Consider the following 17,321-nt stretch of genomic DNA (forward strand, 5'->3'; position numbering starts at 1 on the left):
GCATCTTAATAAGGTGTAAAATATTCACATATGAAAGCAATAACATGTAAAATTATGTCATTTTGAATACGCTACCCTGCAGTTTGTGACTTTAGAATCGGACGAAAACTTTTGTTACTGAATGACCTGATCTTTAGCGATTATGTTTACATTTTCACATTCCTCCCAAACACTTCATTCTTCTACACATCCACAAGACAGAAAGTTTGAAATAAACCATTGATCAAAGAAGCATTTCTCTCCCACTCTTTGCAAATTAATGTTTGACTAATTATTTCAAATGTCACTCTAGTTAAGTGCTAATTTTCTAACCTTTAAAATTCCCCGCAACTCTTCTTTTAACCTTTTAGCAAAAACCACTGAATTCAGCGACTTCTTTCCTTTCGCTCACCTTGCGTCTGCTAGTGCTGCTCTGACAATCGCCCATACTGCTACAAAAACAGCTGGAACACCTGAAATCATAAATTAAGAAATACAATCACAGCAGCAAATTTTATATATTTATACATTTTCATCTTTAAACAGGTTTAGCTCTTAGTAATTGAGTATCAGGTATCAACAGCAGGTGAATTGCTCAGGAATAAAAAGAGCTGAGGATACATCAATCAAGCTAGAGTTATTATTATTAGCGACAGAAGCCATTTTAGGACAAATAATCACAGAAGGTTTATATTTCCTGTACTGCAGCCAACAGCTAGAGGACAAGAGATGCTCATTTGAAAGCATAAATACAGCACAACAAAATATTTTTGAAGAAGCACTAAATTGCTTAGCAACTTGTATTTTCCCCCAAACACACAACATCCCATGCACTGAGTTCTGCTTGGTGACAATTTGACTGCAGCTGTCGCTCCAGAAAAAGCTGCCACCAAAACAGTTGTTATTCCTCTGTTGTCTCATTCTGTTAATCATTTGGGACAAAGTGGCAGGACGCCATATGACAAGTGTGAGTCTCTGTCCTAACTAACATAAGCCTGGATTTAAGAAACAGAGCTTCTTAAAATCGCCTTCAGCGTGTGATTCCAGAAGTGTTAATGTGATGTGTCGCTCTAAGAATCACCTCCTGAAGCCGTTCGCTCTATCTATTCTGACTTTATCACAGACACATTTGTCTTTGTGTTTTGGCGTTAGCATTAACATGGTGTTGTAGATGAACATCACGTAAATAAAATCGTGAAGCCCGTTAAATTTTAAAGCACTACGATGATCTGTGCATGGACAGTTGTGGTGGATATCAAATGTGATGCATTTGGAAACAAACACCAAGGCGTGCTGCTCTCCACTATAAACACCTCTGTAAATGCCATTTATTTGTTAGTCAAACGCCATTGTGATTAATCGGTTTAAAGTATTATTTGCTTCTGGGAAAGAGCGTGTTGGTGGTCTCCCAGAGAGCCTCGAGGAGCTGACGGGTTGAGGTTCCTCTACGTCCCCGATGTCATCGCTGCCCCCATGACCCAAAAAAGAAAACAAAACCGGTGTTTTTTCACTTATGTATTAGTATTGCATCACGCACTCCAAACGTGAACAAACCTTGGTTGGACTGTTGATGATCTAATCTGATTAGTCAGATTGATCCACTCTCAGGTGAGAGCTGTTTGCCGACTGCACTAAAAAGGCAAAAGTCAAAGCAGCAGCATTTATTCAACAGCTCACCTCAACAAGATAACAAACACACGTGAGAATAGTCTATTCTTCCTTCTATCTCACAGTAATATTGTGAGGTAGCGTTCGTTCCCTTCAGTTTTTCAGGTCCTGGTCACAGGGACATATTTTTCAGTGTAGAGGGCCAGAAGAGACTCTTTGCAGGTATTTGCTCCAGCTTTTTCATCCTGTTTCATATAATGGCGGCACAGAGAGCATTTGCACCCTCATCTCTTTTTCGGAGGGTGAATTCTCACGTCAAAATAAAAAAAAGAAGGTTTTCTTCCCCCTCATCAATCTAGATGATGAGGCTGGCTGCACATCCAGCTGTAGGAAGAATCCTTGTTCTCCCCTGACTTCACGCTTGGGCGTCCCTGCATTAACAGCTAATGAAAACCCTTGTCAAAGCTCCAAAATAGTTCCAAGTTCCTCTGCAAGAGTGAGGCTTTAGAGTTAAATAACTTTGGATTAGGTTAATACCACAGTTTATTTAAAATTCAAACTGGTTTATACCGGCCTCCGTTCCTCCCGACTCCTGCTCCTTTTTAGGTTAATGCAGATGTGTCTGGATGCATTGAGGGGGTAAATGTTTTTCCCATTGTGCTACAGTTGCAGCTACAAACTGTAGAGACGTGTCATGAAAATAGGCTATTATGGCTGAATTTCCTGTTGCTGTAATCATGCTTGATCATTTCCCTGCCATAGTTTAAAAGAAAGCAGTGATATCCCATCTGACAGGAGGTATCCTCTCACAACAGCAGCACTACCCAACCTTCCCGCTGTGCAGGGTATAAATGACTCCAACATCATTTATGCAGCCATTTCAGCTACAATTCAGCTACAATTTAAAATAAGAGGGAAATAACTAGTCTCGACCCCCCAGTTCCTGTCCTATCTTATCTCAGTAGACCCAAAGCTGAAACATTTGCCTTGAAAAGGAGAGGACTGATTTCCCCCAATTCCATTTTTTTGAAAATGATTTACTCACCCCATCCAATGAGTATAAAACCCCAAAGGTATTTGTTGGCTGTTCGGAAGGCCATGAAGATGAGACTGTGGAGGTACAGGCCCTCCACTAGGATCCAGAAGTAGTTGGTGGCGAGAAAATAGATGAAGAGCACCACTGTCACTTTGCAGCCCACCTGATAACAAAACATGAATACCTGTCAAGCCGACAACTTGTCAAGCAATGTGCGTATCACGTTGGCCTTAACCACAAATAGATCTCAATTCCATGCACAAACCAGCTCCCTGTTGCCACAGCAGTGTTTTTCACTCTTCTTGTTCTTCTTTGTTAGTAATTTGTGTTTTTAAGGGTTATTCTTCTGCACCAGTGCCAGGGAGGTACTCCAATAGCTCTATCCAACGCCCAGAAAACCTTGAAGTTTTTCCTTTAAGCTTTATAATCAGTCCCATTTCTACCTGTCATCCTGTTTTTCAGTGTTTCCAAGGAGGGCAGATGTGTCCCAGTTCTCCGTAAGACTACGCAGCCCTTGAATGAAGACATACCAGGACTTCACTTATAACAAATGGGTAGAGAAATACTCCAAAATGTACCACGGCCGCTGAGGTGACGACAGAGCGCAGACGAAAAAAAAAGAAAGTAAATGTAATCAAGTATAATTTTCACAGTGGGAACACTTTCTTTTAAATCAGATATTAAAACTTTAGCTAACACACATAAATGTTTAGCCATGTTTGGAACTGCATCTTAAAATCATTTGTCTTAACAATCTAATGCATCCATAGCTAATAACAGCGACAGCAAAAGGGCTTCGCTGCAATGTCCTGCATTTCCTGAATGCCTCGTCATGGGTGGTTGCAGAAAAAACACCAGGACCACAGCAACTATCGCTATTGATGACGGCTTGATGGTCGTTTGTGGTCTGTCCCTTCTGCTGACGTGTGGCCGCCCAGCAGCCAACAACCCTTGATGACGTTCTGGTAGTCAAGCCGTGTCCCGTGTTTTAGGACAGTGGTTTCACCCTTTGTCCTTTAAAACGCAGTAGTAGGAGCAAAAAATAGATTTTTTAATGAGTTAGATATAGTGAAAAAAAAAAAAAACACATTTGTACTTAACGAATGTTCTTCTTGGCATAATCAGCACTGTTGGTGCAGGATGCTGAATAGCAGCGGATTTACGAAGATTATCCTATATTGAAGGTAAGAATGGTGTGACAGCACACTATACGGATTACTCTGTCAATTATTTTAACACTGCTGCTGCTCCTGTGAAGGAGGAATATAATATGAATTAATATGAATGAACAAAAAGGACTGGTAATTAAATGGCTCATACTTTAATTATTGGTCTGAGTTTCAAACAAGTATGGAGATATGCGAGTCCCAAACTTTCCAACGCCTACGTACATAAAGAGCAGAAAGGGGTGATGGCCTCTCTTTTAAGCTGCTATTAAAATGTTTCAGTCTTTGTAAAGTTTTTTTTATTTTATTTTTTGCTGAACTTTTTTTGTGTAGTTTAGATTATTTTTTTCTTCTTTAGTGTGTGGGCAAAATGAATTTAACCCCTTTCTATTCTGGTAATTTTCTTTGCTTCAGTGACACTTTGAAGAAAAAAATGTTTCGCTTGTAAGTTATTTAATTTGCTAATTAAATAAATACGTGATACAATGTTATGGTCGTATCTAGTCAGATTTCAAGAGTTAACTGGCGTTTCTTAGCCAGCGAAGATGTTTTTGTTGTTAAAACTAGTAACGGCAGGGACCCACTAGACTAAAATCCTCAACATACAAACTGTTTCCGTGATTGGTCACAGCTGCTCTTGATCAATAAATGTGTAAAATAAATGCTAGGAAGCACCAATAAACTGCTGCTATTCACTGCTGTGTCTGTATGATGCATCTTGGCCAGTAGATTTTCCTGCTACCTGTCACTTTGTGGGGTCAAGCGGGTGTTGCAGGTGTCACCAGGTGGGGCAGGAATAGACCCGACACCCAACCCTGTACCTCGGGGTTCCACAGATCCTCATATCAACTCAAAATCTGCACAGGCACTGGGAGAACATGCATGACCACATGAAACGCTGAAAACTGAAGGAACCTTCTTGTGATGAGGGGCGCGCCAAGAGAAATACTTAAATACTGGTGCAGGGGAAAAAGCCCGACTCTTATTTTGTGTTTCTTAAGGTAGCGTAGGAGGAAAACTGGTACTTACATACCGGGACTTGTCCGTCGGTGACATGCTAATGGACTTGGTATTGTCCAGGAGGGCAGAATCAAAGTCCTGCAGACCAGCGCTGGAATGGACCACCCTGTCCTTCACAAAAATACTGACGGCCCGTAACATGAAGGAAAGAAACAGATGCATGTGGATGTAGTTCCGGGTGCAGTGGAGACGTCTGCCAAGAACAGGAAACTGTATTTACTCTCAAAGAGCATCGATAGTTGTCACAGAAACAAGTGTGTGGGTTTTTTTTAATTATTAATTATAGATAAGAAAGTATTGTGTTACTCTCAGTAACTAAAGGAGGAATGTTGTTCCGATATGTGGTTGTCCAGGACCCGAACGCAGGCAAGACGCAGTGATGAAAGGTCCAAAATAGGTTTTATTAAACAAACACAAAAGGACAGTCCTCCTGAACTGGCGGGAAGCAACAGTTCTTACGCCGGGTGCGCACAAAGAGCTCCAGCGTGGAGCCACAAAAATCACCAAAATCTTCAAAAAACCAACAAAGTCACCAGAAATATCAAAATCACACAACAATCCTCCGACACCGGAGTCTTAGACCTTAAATAGGCGGCTAATCGCTGATGGCCTTCAGGTGCGCCAACAGGTGGCCGGAGCATGGCTCCACCACGCTCCCTGCAGGAAAAACACAACCGGGAAGCCTGGACCCCAACAAATGTGCCGCTTCTAGAATCATAATTACTGCTAATTTGACTGTAGTTGCTAATTTTAATCGCTATGTAGGCCCATTTATTTATAAAGACACGCAGTTGTTTCTATGTTAGCTCATTTATTTTGTCATTAAGGGTTTTGATTGTTTCCTGAAGGCAAAGGAACGCTGTGTAAAGTGTAGTGATCCGACATCTGCAGAACATCAGCATTGTTAACGAAGCCCATCAGCGTACCCACTGTTCAAAAAAGCAAAAGTACTTTGGGAAATGATAATGAATTGCAAAAATGCCAGAAAAATGTTTTAGAAGGAGGCAGAGCACTTTTTAGAGGATAAATTTTGCTTTCTTTATCTGAGCAGCACGTCCTCAAGTTCTGACGGTCAAATACTGATGAGCTAAAAAATCACAGCTCTCGTTCAGAAAGGGCTGTTTTTATATTCTCCTGTGTGTCTTCAGACTTCTGCACTCTCCTGCTCTCATCCTGTCACAATGGCGTCGGAGGGCAGAGCACAGATACCTCATCTTTGACAAAAATGCATAAATATCTAGAAGTGGCGCTTTGGGATTCATGAAAAAACACTTCAAACATATTTATACATCCATTTCCAGCATTTATCTGTTTCCTGCTCCTTAAAGTTGAAACTTTTCAATCAGCTAACTGGTGTGTGATCAGCTTCAGCAAATCTTGAGGTTGAAATTAGAATTCCTTTTTCATCCTCTTCCTCCTTGTCCAGCTTTTCCATTCCATTCTTTCTCTTTCTCCTTTGTCGCTGCCTTTCCCACTGGCCCACCCCTGGTTCTTACTTGCTACCTGTTGTGCTGAGAGAGGCTGGCTGTATTGATCCTCAGGTCTCTTTGCGAGCTGATACGGCTTCCTGTAGGTTCCCGCTGCGCAATCTGTTATCACATTGGGCTGATTTCGCGGTGCTTTTAACTCAAATGTCATCTCCATAGAATCCGCCGGTTTTGGGTTGCTGTCAATTTCCTGCATGGGTGTGTGTATTTTTTGGGTGCCGACTAGACCAGTTCGTGTGCTCCTCACAGTCGGATAAACTGCTCAAATTGGTAAATACTTAAATCCCACGTCAGGCGTCGATGCATCATTTTGCCAAGAACAAAATAATGTAAGAGTCAGTGGAAACTAAAACCACGAAGCCATTGGGGGCAGGATTCAGAAACAGGCTGCAAATCATTGAGGGAAAAATGAGACCACAGGTTGCTCCAACCTGCAGCTGTACATTTCTGATGTGTATTGCCTTTACACAAGGTCCCTGTAATGCCTGGGCAGGAGACAGACGGATTCCTGAAGGGGGTCTGCTCTCAGGCATGGAGAGGAGAATTAATCATCATCCAGAAATGCTGATTCCCTCCAGCCGCACGGGGCCTGGCGCTGTCACACACCAGATGGAACCCAGGGCCCACCGCATAGGCGTATGATCCGAGATATCAGTCCGCTACCTAACAGCCGCCAGGGGACCGATGGCATGCAGATGTTTGTGCAGGACCCCCCTCAGATATGCCTTGTAAAGCTTCCTATTTTGGTGAGAACAAAACTAGCCAAAAAATCAAAGGAAAAAGCTCATTTGAGCACTATATTTAAATGACTATTTCAATTTGAGGTTCCTTTTTATTAATATTTTGAATTTCAGAAAGCATTTTATAGAGCAAAAGAGACACAAGAGCATGCAGGAAAGTGTATTCACTGGGAGCAAGTCCCATTTTTCATAAACTGTGAGAAAAGCTAAAGAATGAAGACATAACGACCTTGTTTTGGCGGCTAGTTGGTTGTGTGTGGCTGTGGTTCACATATTCCACATCACATAAAATAAGATATGGAAATTTCTTTTGTACCTGAAAAAGCCCATGATCAGGATGGCCACCATCAGAGAGCTGAAGGACACGGCGTAGCCAACAGTGTAAATGACGTACAGCCGGTCAAAGAAATGTTGCTGCGAACAGAGAAATATGAAAAACTTACATGGAAATTGAGCCTTTTCAGGCTCTAGTACATTTCAGGGAAGCTAATTAATAATTTACATGAACATACAGCATTCAATTTCCAAAAGAGCAGATAGCAAAAAGATGAAATGATAAGTCACGGGGCTGCATATTGATGATCTATGGAACGCCTGCCTCTTGTCAGCACCACCGCTCTCGCCACTTTAACGGTGAATTAACAACCACAGCAGCAGAAACAAGCTCTGTAACAGTCAGATAATTAACCGTGCGTGTGCGCGTCCTGTGTCCAACACACAGACGTCAACTCTGTTGCCATCTTTTTTTGTTTTCTGGATGCAGTATAAACCACCGCAGCGGGGGGGGGATTTATGCAGCACGTCATATGCGGCAAAAACAGAACATCGGTCTTGATTATGAAAATGTTTCGATCCGTCCCATTTTCATTTTCATTGACACAACAGTTGCCCGACACTCACAGCAACAAAATTGTTTCCCCATTTCAATATTGTTTAACTAGATGGAGGTTGGGGGTCCATCCATTTCAAAAGGCAAAGTGAGACTTTGGCACTTTGTTCCTTTTTTCTAAATCAGAAATACGGGAACCTCAACAGTTTTTTTTAGGTAAATAAAATGAAACATCGCATTTTAATATTCACTTGTAAGATGCCATCAGAAGCTGACATTTCTGAAAAAGAAAGGAATCGATTCTTTTATACAGGTGATTCGCAGCTTTTCTTTGAGTTCTCGGTGTGTGCCACCTTTTCCAACTTCAATACAAATAGATTATTTACCGAGTCCCGATTAACTTGAAACAAGTATCCTGAGATTTGCGTCTTCGGAACTTTCTTATCTCGAACTTACTCTCTCCTCTTCGTAGTTATGGTGGAGGAAGTGCCAGCACTCTGAGTAGTTGGTCCAAGTTTTATTCCAGTCCTCCAAAACTGCCCAGGAGCCGTTGATGTCACACGTCCTGTACGCATGTCCTGTAAACACACACTTTCACAGGCTTTGGGGCATTGCCAGCATGTTAATTAGCAGAAAATGTCACACTCAAACGCTGCATCTGAAGCAATAATGTGTCGCACGGCCACAAAATAAATACAAAGAAAAGTAATACCCTCGTATAACCAATGCATGAAATTGCATTACTGATTACTTACTGATCATCCTCTATTCAAAACACCGACCTCTGTGATTGAAGTCGTAGATGTAAGACGGGCAGGGGACTCTGGTAACGAGGCCTGGAGATCCACGAGGCCAGCAGATGAGACCGTCCCACTCGGGAGGACACGGTTCGTCTGCAGTTGGAAATGGAAACACGCAGTCACCCAAACGCAACTCATCCACCTCTTTCTAAACCCGGTAACGGTCCACACATGTATGTCTGCAATCAGTGGGATATTTTATTGGACTCTGTATGTTCTCCGTCCGCCCGCTTCATCGGGTTTCCTCCGGCAGTCCGAAAACATCAGTTTAATGGGGACCCTAATTGTTCCCTGTTGTAAGCATGCGCCTGTGTGACTGTAATTAAGATTAAGCGGCGTTGCCCAGGTGATGCAGAGCTGCTGGTGAGGACGTGGCTGACTGACACGATGTCAGTCATAAACACGATGTTAGCGTAAAACAAATCGCCTAGAAGATTGAAGGCACACTTTTATGCGAAACCTTATTTGTTTTATTGGACTGCGCTTTCCCGAGAGCCCAGAGTAATGAAATGTGGATTAATTCCAAGGCTTGTAAATGCCTCACTCAGGGTCCAGAGACCTGATGCAATGCCAAACTGCCCTGAAATATTCTGTAGTAGGATATTTGATTCATTATTAGATACTTGATATTTGAAATCATCCCCGTTGATGATTTTAATATTGTGGTGCACAAATAGGCTGCAGTTCTGGTACCACAGTGACTGTGATGCATTTAGTTCTATTTAGACATTGGGTAAATGCAACAGGTGTGTGCCAGAAAAGGTCGAGGCTCAAATATAAAAACCTGGCTGATGGAGCAGGTTCATTCAAGAAGAATCTTTCTAGTGTAAAGAATTCCTTTCTTACGTTTCGATTCTGAAAGACCAAAATAGTCAGAGCTTCCGACTGTGTGGAAAGCTTGAAAGGGTCTCGCTTGTTCCCATCGGCCAATTTTTAGCTAATCCTTCCGCACTCTTGCACCACAGAAAGAGCATCCTTTCCCCTGAGGTCTGTCATCAGCAGGGGTGTATTTGATGGAATGAATGGAGCTGTTCTTGTGCACAGATGTTTGCATCTGGCGAGCGATATTACAGCATCTCTCAAACCGCCCACACGTATTCTTCTCATTGTCCAAAAGGAAAACCTAAAGCGGAAAACCAAAATGCATAAATTACAGTGCCACCATCTGACTTTAAAAGCTGCAGGAAAGCAGGAAGAGGGAGGATATAGTGGGAAAGATGTCTGGTAAAGGCTTAATGTTGTGTGGAGTGTCTTGACAAAGCGCTGAGTTAGTTACCCAGCAACAGTGCACAGATGTTTCGTTCCAGCTCTCCCAATCACCCAGCCAGCGCGTGTGTCAGGATCCACACTGGATATGAGCCCCAAATGAATTATCCCAGAAAAAGCCACCAGTAATCCTTTCAGAAGTTCTTTAGAACAATTTAACTTTCTAGCCGAGGAGGCGACAGGTGAAAGTGGAAAAGCTGAGCTGCGTAGGACGTGCCGGGCCTTCCCAGTCATGCTCATGCACTTTTATTCCTTTTGGTTCTTACCTGTGAACCCCGGGTCAGTGTTAGAGAGGTTCTGTTGGCACTGCAGTTTGATGTCATACAGGATGATCATCTGTTCCTGTGCAGAGAGAGGGCCATCCACCTCTATCTGGGGACAACAATTTTTAAAAAACAACCAAAAAACAGAAATTCATGAAAGCACCAGGAGAAACAAACAGCATCAAATAGGTGTTGATCGGTCACATTTAAAAAAAAATAAAAGGCGTGGATGAATGCCAGATTTCCACACTAGTTCGAAGAAATGTTGTTTCAGGATTTGTGAACTATCGTTAAAATTGTTCAAGGACATCCGTGCGCGAAACAGCTCCATTTACAACACCAACTGCTGATTGCAAAGACTTCTGTTTTACGTCTGTCTTACATCACCTGCGCAGATCAAATAAAAGCTGCTTTTTCCAAGAGAGAATTTGCCAGAGAGATTTGTTGAAGGATTTGAGTCATTTGTCAGCACTTCTTGCAGCATCATTACCTGTTTAATTCCAACCTAAGGGGCTGCCAGAGTAAATATCAATTATCTCTACAAAAATGGCTGATTATGAGCGACCCCAGCTCAACCCAGCCTCAGACGACTGTGATTTCCGGGTCCTGCGAGCAATAAGCCTGAGTTTAATAGAGATACTATATTGTGGTCTATGCATGAACATGGGAAGGAGTCCAAAAAGCATCACCTTTTCCCACAGCAGGGTTCATTACTACACCCACGGATAAAAGTGGCAGCTTTCATGCGGACACAAATGGGAGTATTTAAAGTAGTTTATGCATAAATTAAAGGTGATTCAGGTACTTAACTGGCCGGCAGGAAGTCGTAGCTTTGACAGAATGAAGCAGAATATTAGAAATGAGCCTGGAGAGTATCTGAAACTCTGCCACAGGTAATGCAAACACACCCCACGTGGGAAACTTGGCAAATTCTCTCCCAAATGCTTCTAAATAGTCCTTGAAATGCGTAACTGAATACCTCTTAATCAGTCCGTGCTGTCAGGTAGACATTCACCCCGCTGAAGTGGAAAACAAAATGCAAATTGGTGAGGCTCATTGATCCGCATCAGATCTGGAGCAAATCAAGCATGTTAATCAAACGTGAACGTGTGACACAGTTCCCCGTGCGCGGGCATTAACCATCGTTGCTCTGGTGGAGTTCACCTTCCTAACATCTGCATTTTTAAAGGGATCGTGAGCTGTATACTTCAGTCTGCCAGAGCGGCTGCAATTGTGCACACATTGTGTAGGAGCTTAAAGGTGTCCGACACCTTTAAGGTGACTCACAGGCTGTTGGCTACAGCCTGTGAGTCACTTTGATCCTTTATTCTCTCTCATCCTGACAGCGCTCAGCACGGGCGCCGCGCTTGGGTTGGATGCACGTGTGCGACAAAAACGAGCGTTGTGCTGCCGTTGCGCGCTCTCTCTCTCGCAGACGCCTTAGCAAATACTGCAGTGGATCACACAGGTGGTCCTCAGATCATGTTTGAGTTCCCCAATTTGCCTTCTGAACCTTCTGTTACAACACTGAAGCAAAAATAACCAAACGGAGCAGTGATGCCACTGTACTTTACTTATGGTCTTTTATACGTGCGCTCCAAACAGCTGTCGCCCTGTCACCTGTCACCTTCACTGGACTTTTATTGACTTTGATCTGAACAATTCCTTTTTACTGCACTGCCATCATTGAAATCCCGTGAGAACTCAACTAGTTGTCTCTTTTTCAGCTAGACTTGCCAAAACACTCACTAGACGAATTGCAAAGCTGGTTCTGAAAGAACTAAACCAAAGAACCCCAATATAGGCGTTGGTGCTACCCCTCAAACTTGGAACAAAGCTTCAAAAATGTAACGATGTTGCAGGTTTAGACCGAAAGTATTGTGTCATTGCAGCAGCCCGAGAAAGAGATGATTTCTACTCTTTTGATTGCAATAATGGATGAGCTCGGTATTCCTTTGTATGCGCTTTCAGTGCCTAAACACTGATTTTTATAGTAATGAAAACCAGATCCAGATGCTTGCTTACCTGTGTGTCTGCCAGCGTCCAGTGTACCAAAAAGTTTATGACCATTATCCACATGTCAGGTTTCATACTTCCCTTCCCTTCCCCAGGCTGAAACATCTTCCTCGCCGGGATCAACTTCATTTGAGTTGGGGCAGAAACCCGGAACGACGGTCACCTCTGATGCCGGAGCGCGTCTCCTTCTGGCAAAGTTTCCTTAAAAAGTTCCCAGAACTGCGCTGCAGGGGGGGTTCTGCCTTCAACTTCATCGCTACACACAAAATTCCGACCTTCCGTCTCCGCTCAGGTCCGTCGCACCTGCGCTGTTAACGGCGCCTCCAAATGCGCACCGTGCGCGCAGGCAGCGCCAAGCCCCGGGTCCTGACCACTGAAACCCGCTCTGCAGCAACCCCCGTGAGAACCACGTGATCCTCTCCCATCAGGAGGCGGTAACTCCTCTTCCTCCCCGGTAATACACCTCTCCAGCCCGTGCGCGCAACAACAATGGATCTGAGAGCAACTGGGGGAGGTTTCCTCTCATCCAAGATGCTTCTTCACAACCTGTTTCTTTCGCAGATTATGAAAGGTTGTAATCACAGGGGTTAAAATCACAGTCACCTTGGAGGCGCAGAGCATAAATATATCATAAATATCCAAACAATGACATAAAATAATCCCCCAGCCAGCCTGAAAATGTACTGCAAACAAGATCTGTAGCATGCTCGGGCTGCTTCCTGTAGCGAATCCTCCATTTCTATTTTACTAAGACTTTATTGGATGAGTCACAACTGTGTACAACCATGTCCCCGTGTGAGTGAAGGCTAAAATGTGCGCGAAAATCCGCATATCCGAGTGTTGGCAAAGGTGGAAAGCAGAGGAAGTTTATCGGCATGAATCTCCCAAGGGTCGTTTGCTCAGGGACTCCACCAAGAGGAATTCAACACAGCTGTCCACAATTCAGATACAGTGATTGGAAACTGCTGTACTCTGGTGGAAAAATTTGTAAAATGTCCTAATACTTAGTGGGGAGACAGTGGAAGAATGATAAAATAAAACAAAAAACAACTGCATCTTTACTCTGAAGCCTTGAACTCCTTTTGAATGTTCCCTCAGTTGAGCCACAATTGAGTCTTACTGGCTTGCCGGAATATCTGGCACGCTTGCATATCAGCAGGAATGTGATCTGATTAAAATCAAACCGTAACTAAAGTAGGCTGAAAAAGGGAGTGGCGCTATGAATTTTAATTGTACAAAATCTGAAAGACCGGATGCGGGCGTCTTTAATTTGCTTCAGCTACTCAATTTGCATTGATCTCCAGCCTCTGTAGATTTAAATAACTAATGAGAGTACAAACTCCTCCTTAAACCGAAAACTATGCAGCCAATTTTAAAGGCATTGCAGTAATTCGAATAATATTGATATGTGTTTGGGCTCGCTGTGCTGACCTTCTCTTTTCCGTTGCTGCTGAGAGGCTGAGGTGCAGCCTAATGATCAGACGCAGGCAAGGAGCCGTCTTTGCGTTCTGCAGTTTCCCTTCAGAGCCTCTCAGATTAGAGCTCACTCAAGCTGGCTGGAGTAGGTGCCGCAAACAGTGTTGTAGCACTTTAAACCGCTTCCTGTAAATAAGCAATCGAATACGCGCTTTCTTAAATATGCAGGGGTGTTTTTTGCTGCATTTGCCTCAGGATGGGAGGCAGAACGATCCATGCAGAATTCTTGGAATCTGCATATCCGCGGGACTTTAGGACCACTGTTTGAAAGGAAATTTAAGATCTGTTGGGTGTTGCCGGGTATTTAGCGGGAGTTTTTTGGCGGTGTGAGGGCGTTAGATAAAGTGGTGTGAGTCACAAAATCCTGTCAGAAGTGTGATTTTTCTTGTGGTTTCTTTCACCTGCAAAATATTTTTACACCACATTATTTTTGCTACAGCCCAAAGCACTTCAAGGCCAATAAATGATGTATGTTTTTGTGTGTGTTTTCCTCGTTGATGTGTTATTGATTCTGATTGATCGCCTGTTTCTCTTTACTGGTTTTGTTGCTCTCCCTAGATTTCCCCAGTGTGGCTTCAGGATTTCAACTCCAGCTTTAAGGTCCATCTCACTGGAATCCTGTCAGATTTAAAGGTTTGTTGCTCTATTGTTGCTTGTGCTGATTAGCACAATGCTCTACTCTGCTACAGTCAAATCCCCTGTTTTCCAATTATCTTCATCTCCCTCCGTATTCATGTCCTCTCACTTCTGTTTTCTCAAAGACTTCCTGTGTTTTGCCAATCGAAACAAACCAGCACATTTGTCCGGAGCCTTCCAATTCAGTTCTTTGCTTCGATTATTTCCATTCCCTGACCTAAAACACCTCTTTTACACCTCTTCCTCTTTCATAAGCGACCAATTGCAGCAATCGTCACGCAAAGTTATCGGTTCTAACCAAGTTATCAAGGGAAAGACCCCCCCTCGGGTCCATTACACTGTACGCTCTCTAGAATCCCAAATCAAGCTCATTCTGGTATCTGCACAACCCCAAATCTGTGCCTGAGCCTCCAGAAGACCTGAGGAGCCCCTGTTGAGTGTGCTCCTAAGGCGGTGAGGAGACCCGTAATCTTGACCTTGCCCTGTTTGTGGGTGTCCTTGAAATCCTGAAAGAGTTCATCTCCCCCAGATGCCGCCACTTCCTCCTGCCGCCTCCTGGCTAAATGAATCCAACCTCTATCTTCCTCTCTGTGGAGAGCCCCGAGCAAAGGAATGATGAGGGGAACAATTCTAAAATAGGCTAAAATATCTCCTCACAACAACTTCACTGCATCTATAATAATAAATGCTTTATAAATGTTTGCAGCTTGTAATGAATGTGTAGTCCAAAAAAAGCAAACGACCCTCATGAATTACTACAGAGGATGAGAGGACACTAATCTCAAAGTAATGTTGCAGAAATTTTAGAATTTCTTTTTTTGACACCGTTAAAAGAGGGATAGAAAGAGGAAGAACATCTTTTGCATTAATGAGTGAACAGCCTTCAGCTCAGCTGCCTTTGTTAGTCATCAGTTAATGCCGCCTCGTCCTCATAAGAATAGAAACTTTTCAGAAATATTGATGCGTGTCGAACCCTGCTGTTCCTACAGTAGCCCAGAGGGGACAAACATAACTATCAAGTTACTAGTTGTTATTATTACTCATCATCTAGTATCTCTGGGCTGGAGACTACGGTAGTTGTCAACTAGTTATGCCATACTCTGGAGAAGGGAGTGAGTTGAGGGTTTAGTTCTCTGTACTCAGTGTTCTGGATGCTTCCAGAGCTCACACACGGGAGCTTTAACCGCATAAACTGTGTCGATCTTATCCTGAATGTAGCGACGCCCTGTTTGGTTGAAGAGTTTCCAAACCGACGGTGCTTGGTCAGGCTCCTCATGCCACGTCTCTTTGTGGCACGTGAAAACTCCTGTTTCTGATTTTGGGCACCAAACTGCTCCTCCCTTTTGTTAAAACGCGACAGTCGACAGGTACAAGTGGTGCTCCACAGGTTCTCAGAACATAGTAGAATAACACATGACCCATTAAGGAGTGAGGTTTTTTTTTTACACAATTCAGGCGTATAAAGTAAAACCTTTTTACCAAAAGATCTTGATCACCCAAAGAAGACTTAAATTTCCTGCCTACTGCTGGTTAAGAGTTTGTCCTTTCAAAGGATGTGAAGAGGATAAATGGAGAACTGAGGAAACAAATGCAAAGATATGGGTTTTTTTGCTCTTCATCATGAAAAATCATTCTTTTCATATGCATAGCCTTTGAAATGGTTTCTGCGAGCATCTTTTTCTGTTTTCATGACCAAACTAGGTGATAGATAATGTGCCCCCGCCGTGCGCTCACTCAAACAGCCAGCTGGTGCGGTCGCACAGTTTGGATCCCCTGATCCAGACCTGCCAAACAGACAATGAAGTCCACCAGGAGAGGTGGCACAGCAAAAAATGGCCATCTGAAACCTCCAACGCCAGCATTTGACCCAAAACGCCATCATTTGGTGTCTGCATCTCTTATGAGTTCATAAAGAGTCTGGGAACCTCCCTGAGCTCGCTAGGTATCCATTAACACTCAGAACATGCATGTGCACCTCATTATTGTGAAGAAATCTATTTCATGGGAATTTTCTTCTGAAAATACCGTCACGGTTGAAAGGGTTAAGCTACACAGAGGAAGGATTAAGCAGAATCTACATTATTCTAATCAAACAAATTCAATCAAAATAATCAATAAATCAAACTTTTCTTAGCATAGAAAAAATACATTTCTAATAATGATGCATTTATTATCCTGAAAAGCCATGATATTAGCCCGATAGTAAAATACATTTGAGTGTTTTACAGTTATTTCTTTATTCATTTTTTTACTCATTAGAGGTGTTTTTTCCTCCATGCAAATAATAAAGTGTTCCATAATATCCGCCTTTCATCAGCTGTGTTACCCTGGTAACGCTTGAGGCCTAAGCGTGTTTACAGCAGCATCGACACCCCGGCAGATCTAACCGCCTGTCTAATTTCCTCCTCCGTAAAACAGCAGCACTTTGATATCGGGAGCAGGGTGATGACACGAGGCACAGTGTGATAGCAATTAACCTGTTTATGGCACCAGGGACTTGCATCCATAACTTTTTTGGAAACCCAATCAGAGTCCAAGCCTTTGATCTGACTGGCAGGATGCAAATAAACCTGATCTTGTTGGAAGGTGGATCAGGATTTAGTTTGGATGCGGGGAGTTCACTCCGCCGCACACTCCTTCTCGCTATCGTGGCCTTTCCAGGACACTTTGCCCACAGCTTTCCCTGCACCGTGTGGACATCTCATTTGCATCCAACCGCAGACCTCCTGAGACACCACATCACTGCTTCTGCTGCACCCAGCGCCTTCCTTCACACTCTAATTAAACTGATCAATAGTTAAGAGCAACAGAATTGCTACGTGGCAGAGGCATCGATCACATGAATACGAAGAGCTTGTGGGGGTCAATTGACACCTGTTTTGTTTTTCAGCCATTTATCATCTGGGTGCACAGCACATCGTTTACTGTGCTGGAGTTTAGTTCTACCTCTGCCCCCCACTGGTGCACAAGATGGCAGCCTTGCTAAAATAATAACCTTG

The 17,321-nt window shown here is 43.2% G+C and overlaps 1 protein-coding gene and 1 long non-coding RNA gene across 4 annotated transcripts in view; one reads left to right on the forward strand and one right to left on the reverse strand.

Annotated features, from left to right (window-relative positions):
- The window catches only part of pth2ra (parathyroid hormone 2 receptor a), a 28,597-nt gene extending 14,754 nt beyond the window's left edge, over window positions 1-13,843 (reverse strand). Inside the window, exons 1-8 of one of the 2 annotated variants that reach the window (XM_057043514.1) lie at window positions 12,220-13,843; window positions 10,198-10,299; window positions 8,648-8,758; window positions 8,322-8,443; window positions 7,353-7,450; window positions 4,819-5,002; window positions 2,633-2,786; window positions 392-452 (exon numbers count right to left, since the gene is read on the reverse strand). In XM_057043514.1, coding sequence (XP_056899494.1) covers window positions 392-452; window positions 2,633-2,786; window positions 4,819-5,002; window positions 7,353-7,450; window positions 8,322-8,443; window positions 8,648-8,758; window positions 10,198-10,267 — 800 coding nt within the window. In that variant the 5' untranslated portion in view covers window positions 10,268-10,299; window positions 12,220-13,843. Of the gene's footprint in view, window positions 1-391; window positions 453-2,632; window positions 2,787-4,818; window positions 5,003-7,352; window positions 7,451-8,321; window positions 8,444-8,647; window positions 8,759-10,197; window positions 10,304-12,219 lie in introns of both variants that reach the window. The other variant, XM_057043505.1, reaches the window with a different exon arrangement.
- LOC130531474 (uncharacterized) lies at window positions 13,658-15,011 on the forward strand. Of its 2 annotated transcripts, none has more exons than XR_008952103.1 (3): window positions 13,658-13,771; window positions 14,245-14,775; window positions 14,852-15,011. It is a non-coding gene; the product is annotated as an uncharacterized LOC130531474 (long non-coding RNA). The 2 variants fall into 2 exon arrangements; XR_008952104.1 differs by lacking the exon at window positions 13,658-13,771 and adding an exon at window positions 13,867-14,154.
- The last annotated feature ends 2,310 nt before the right edge of the window (window positions 15,012-17,321 follow it).

Source organism: Takifugu flavidus, chromosome 1, assembly GCF_003711565.1.
Source record: "Takifugu flavidus isolate HTHZ2018 chromosome 1, ASM371156v2, whole genome shotgun sequence".
NCBI lineage: Eukaryota > Metazoa > Chordata > Actinopteri > Tetraodontiformes > Tetraodontidae > Takifugu > Takifugu flavidus.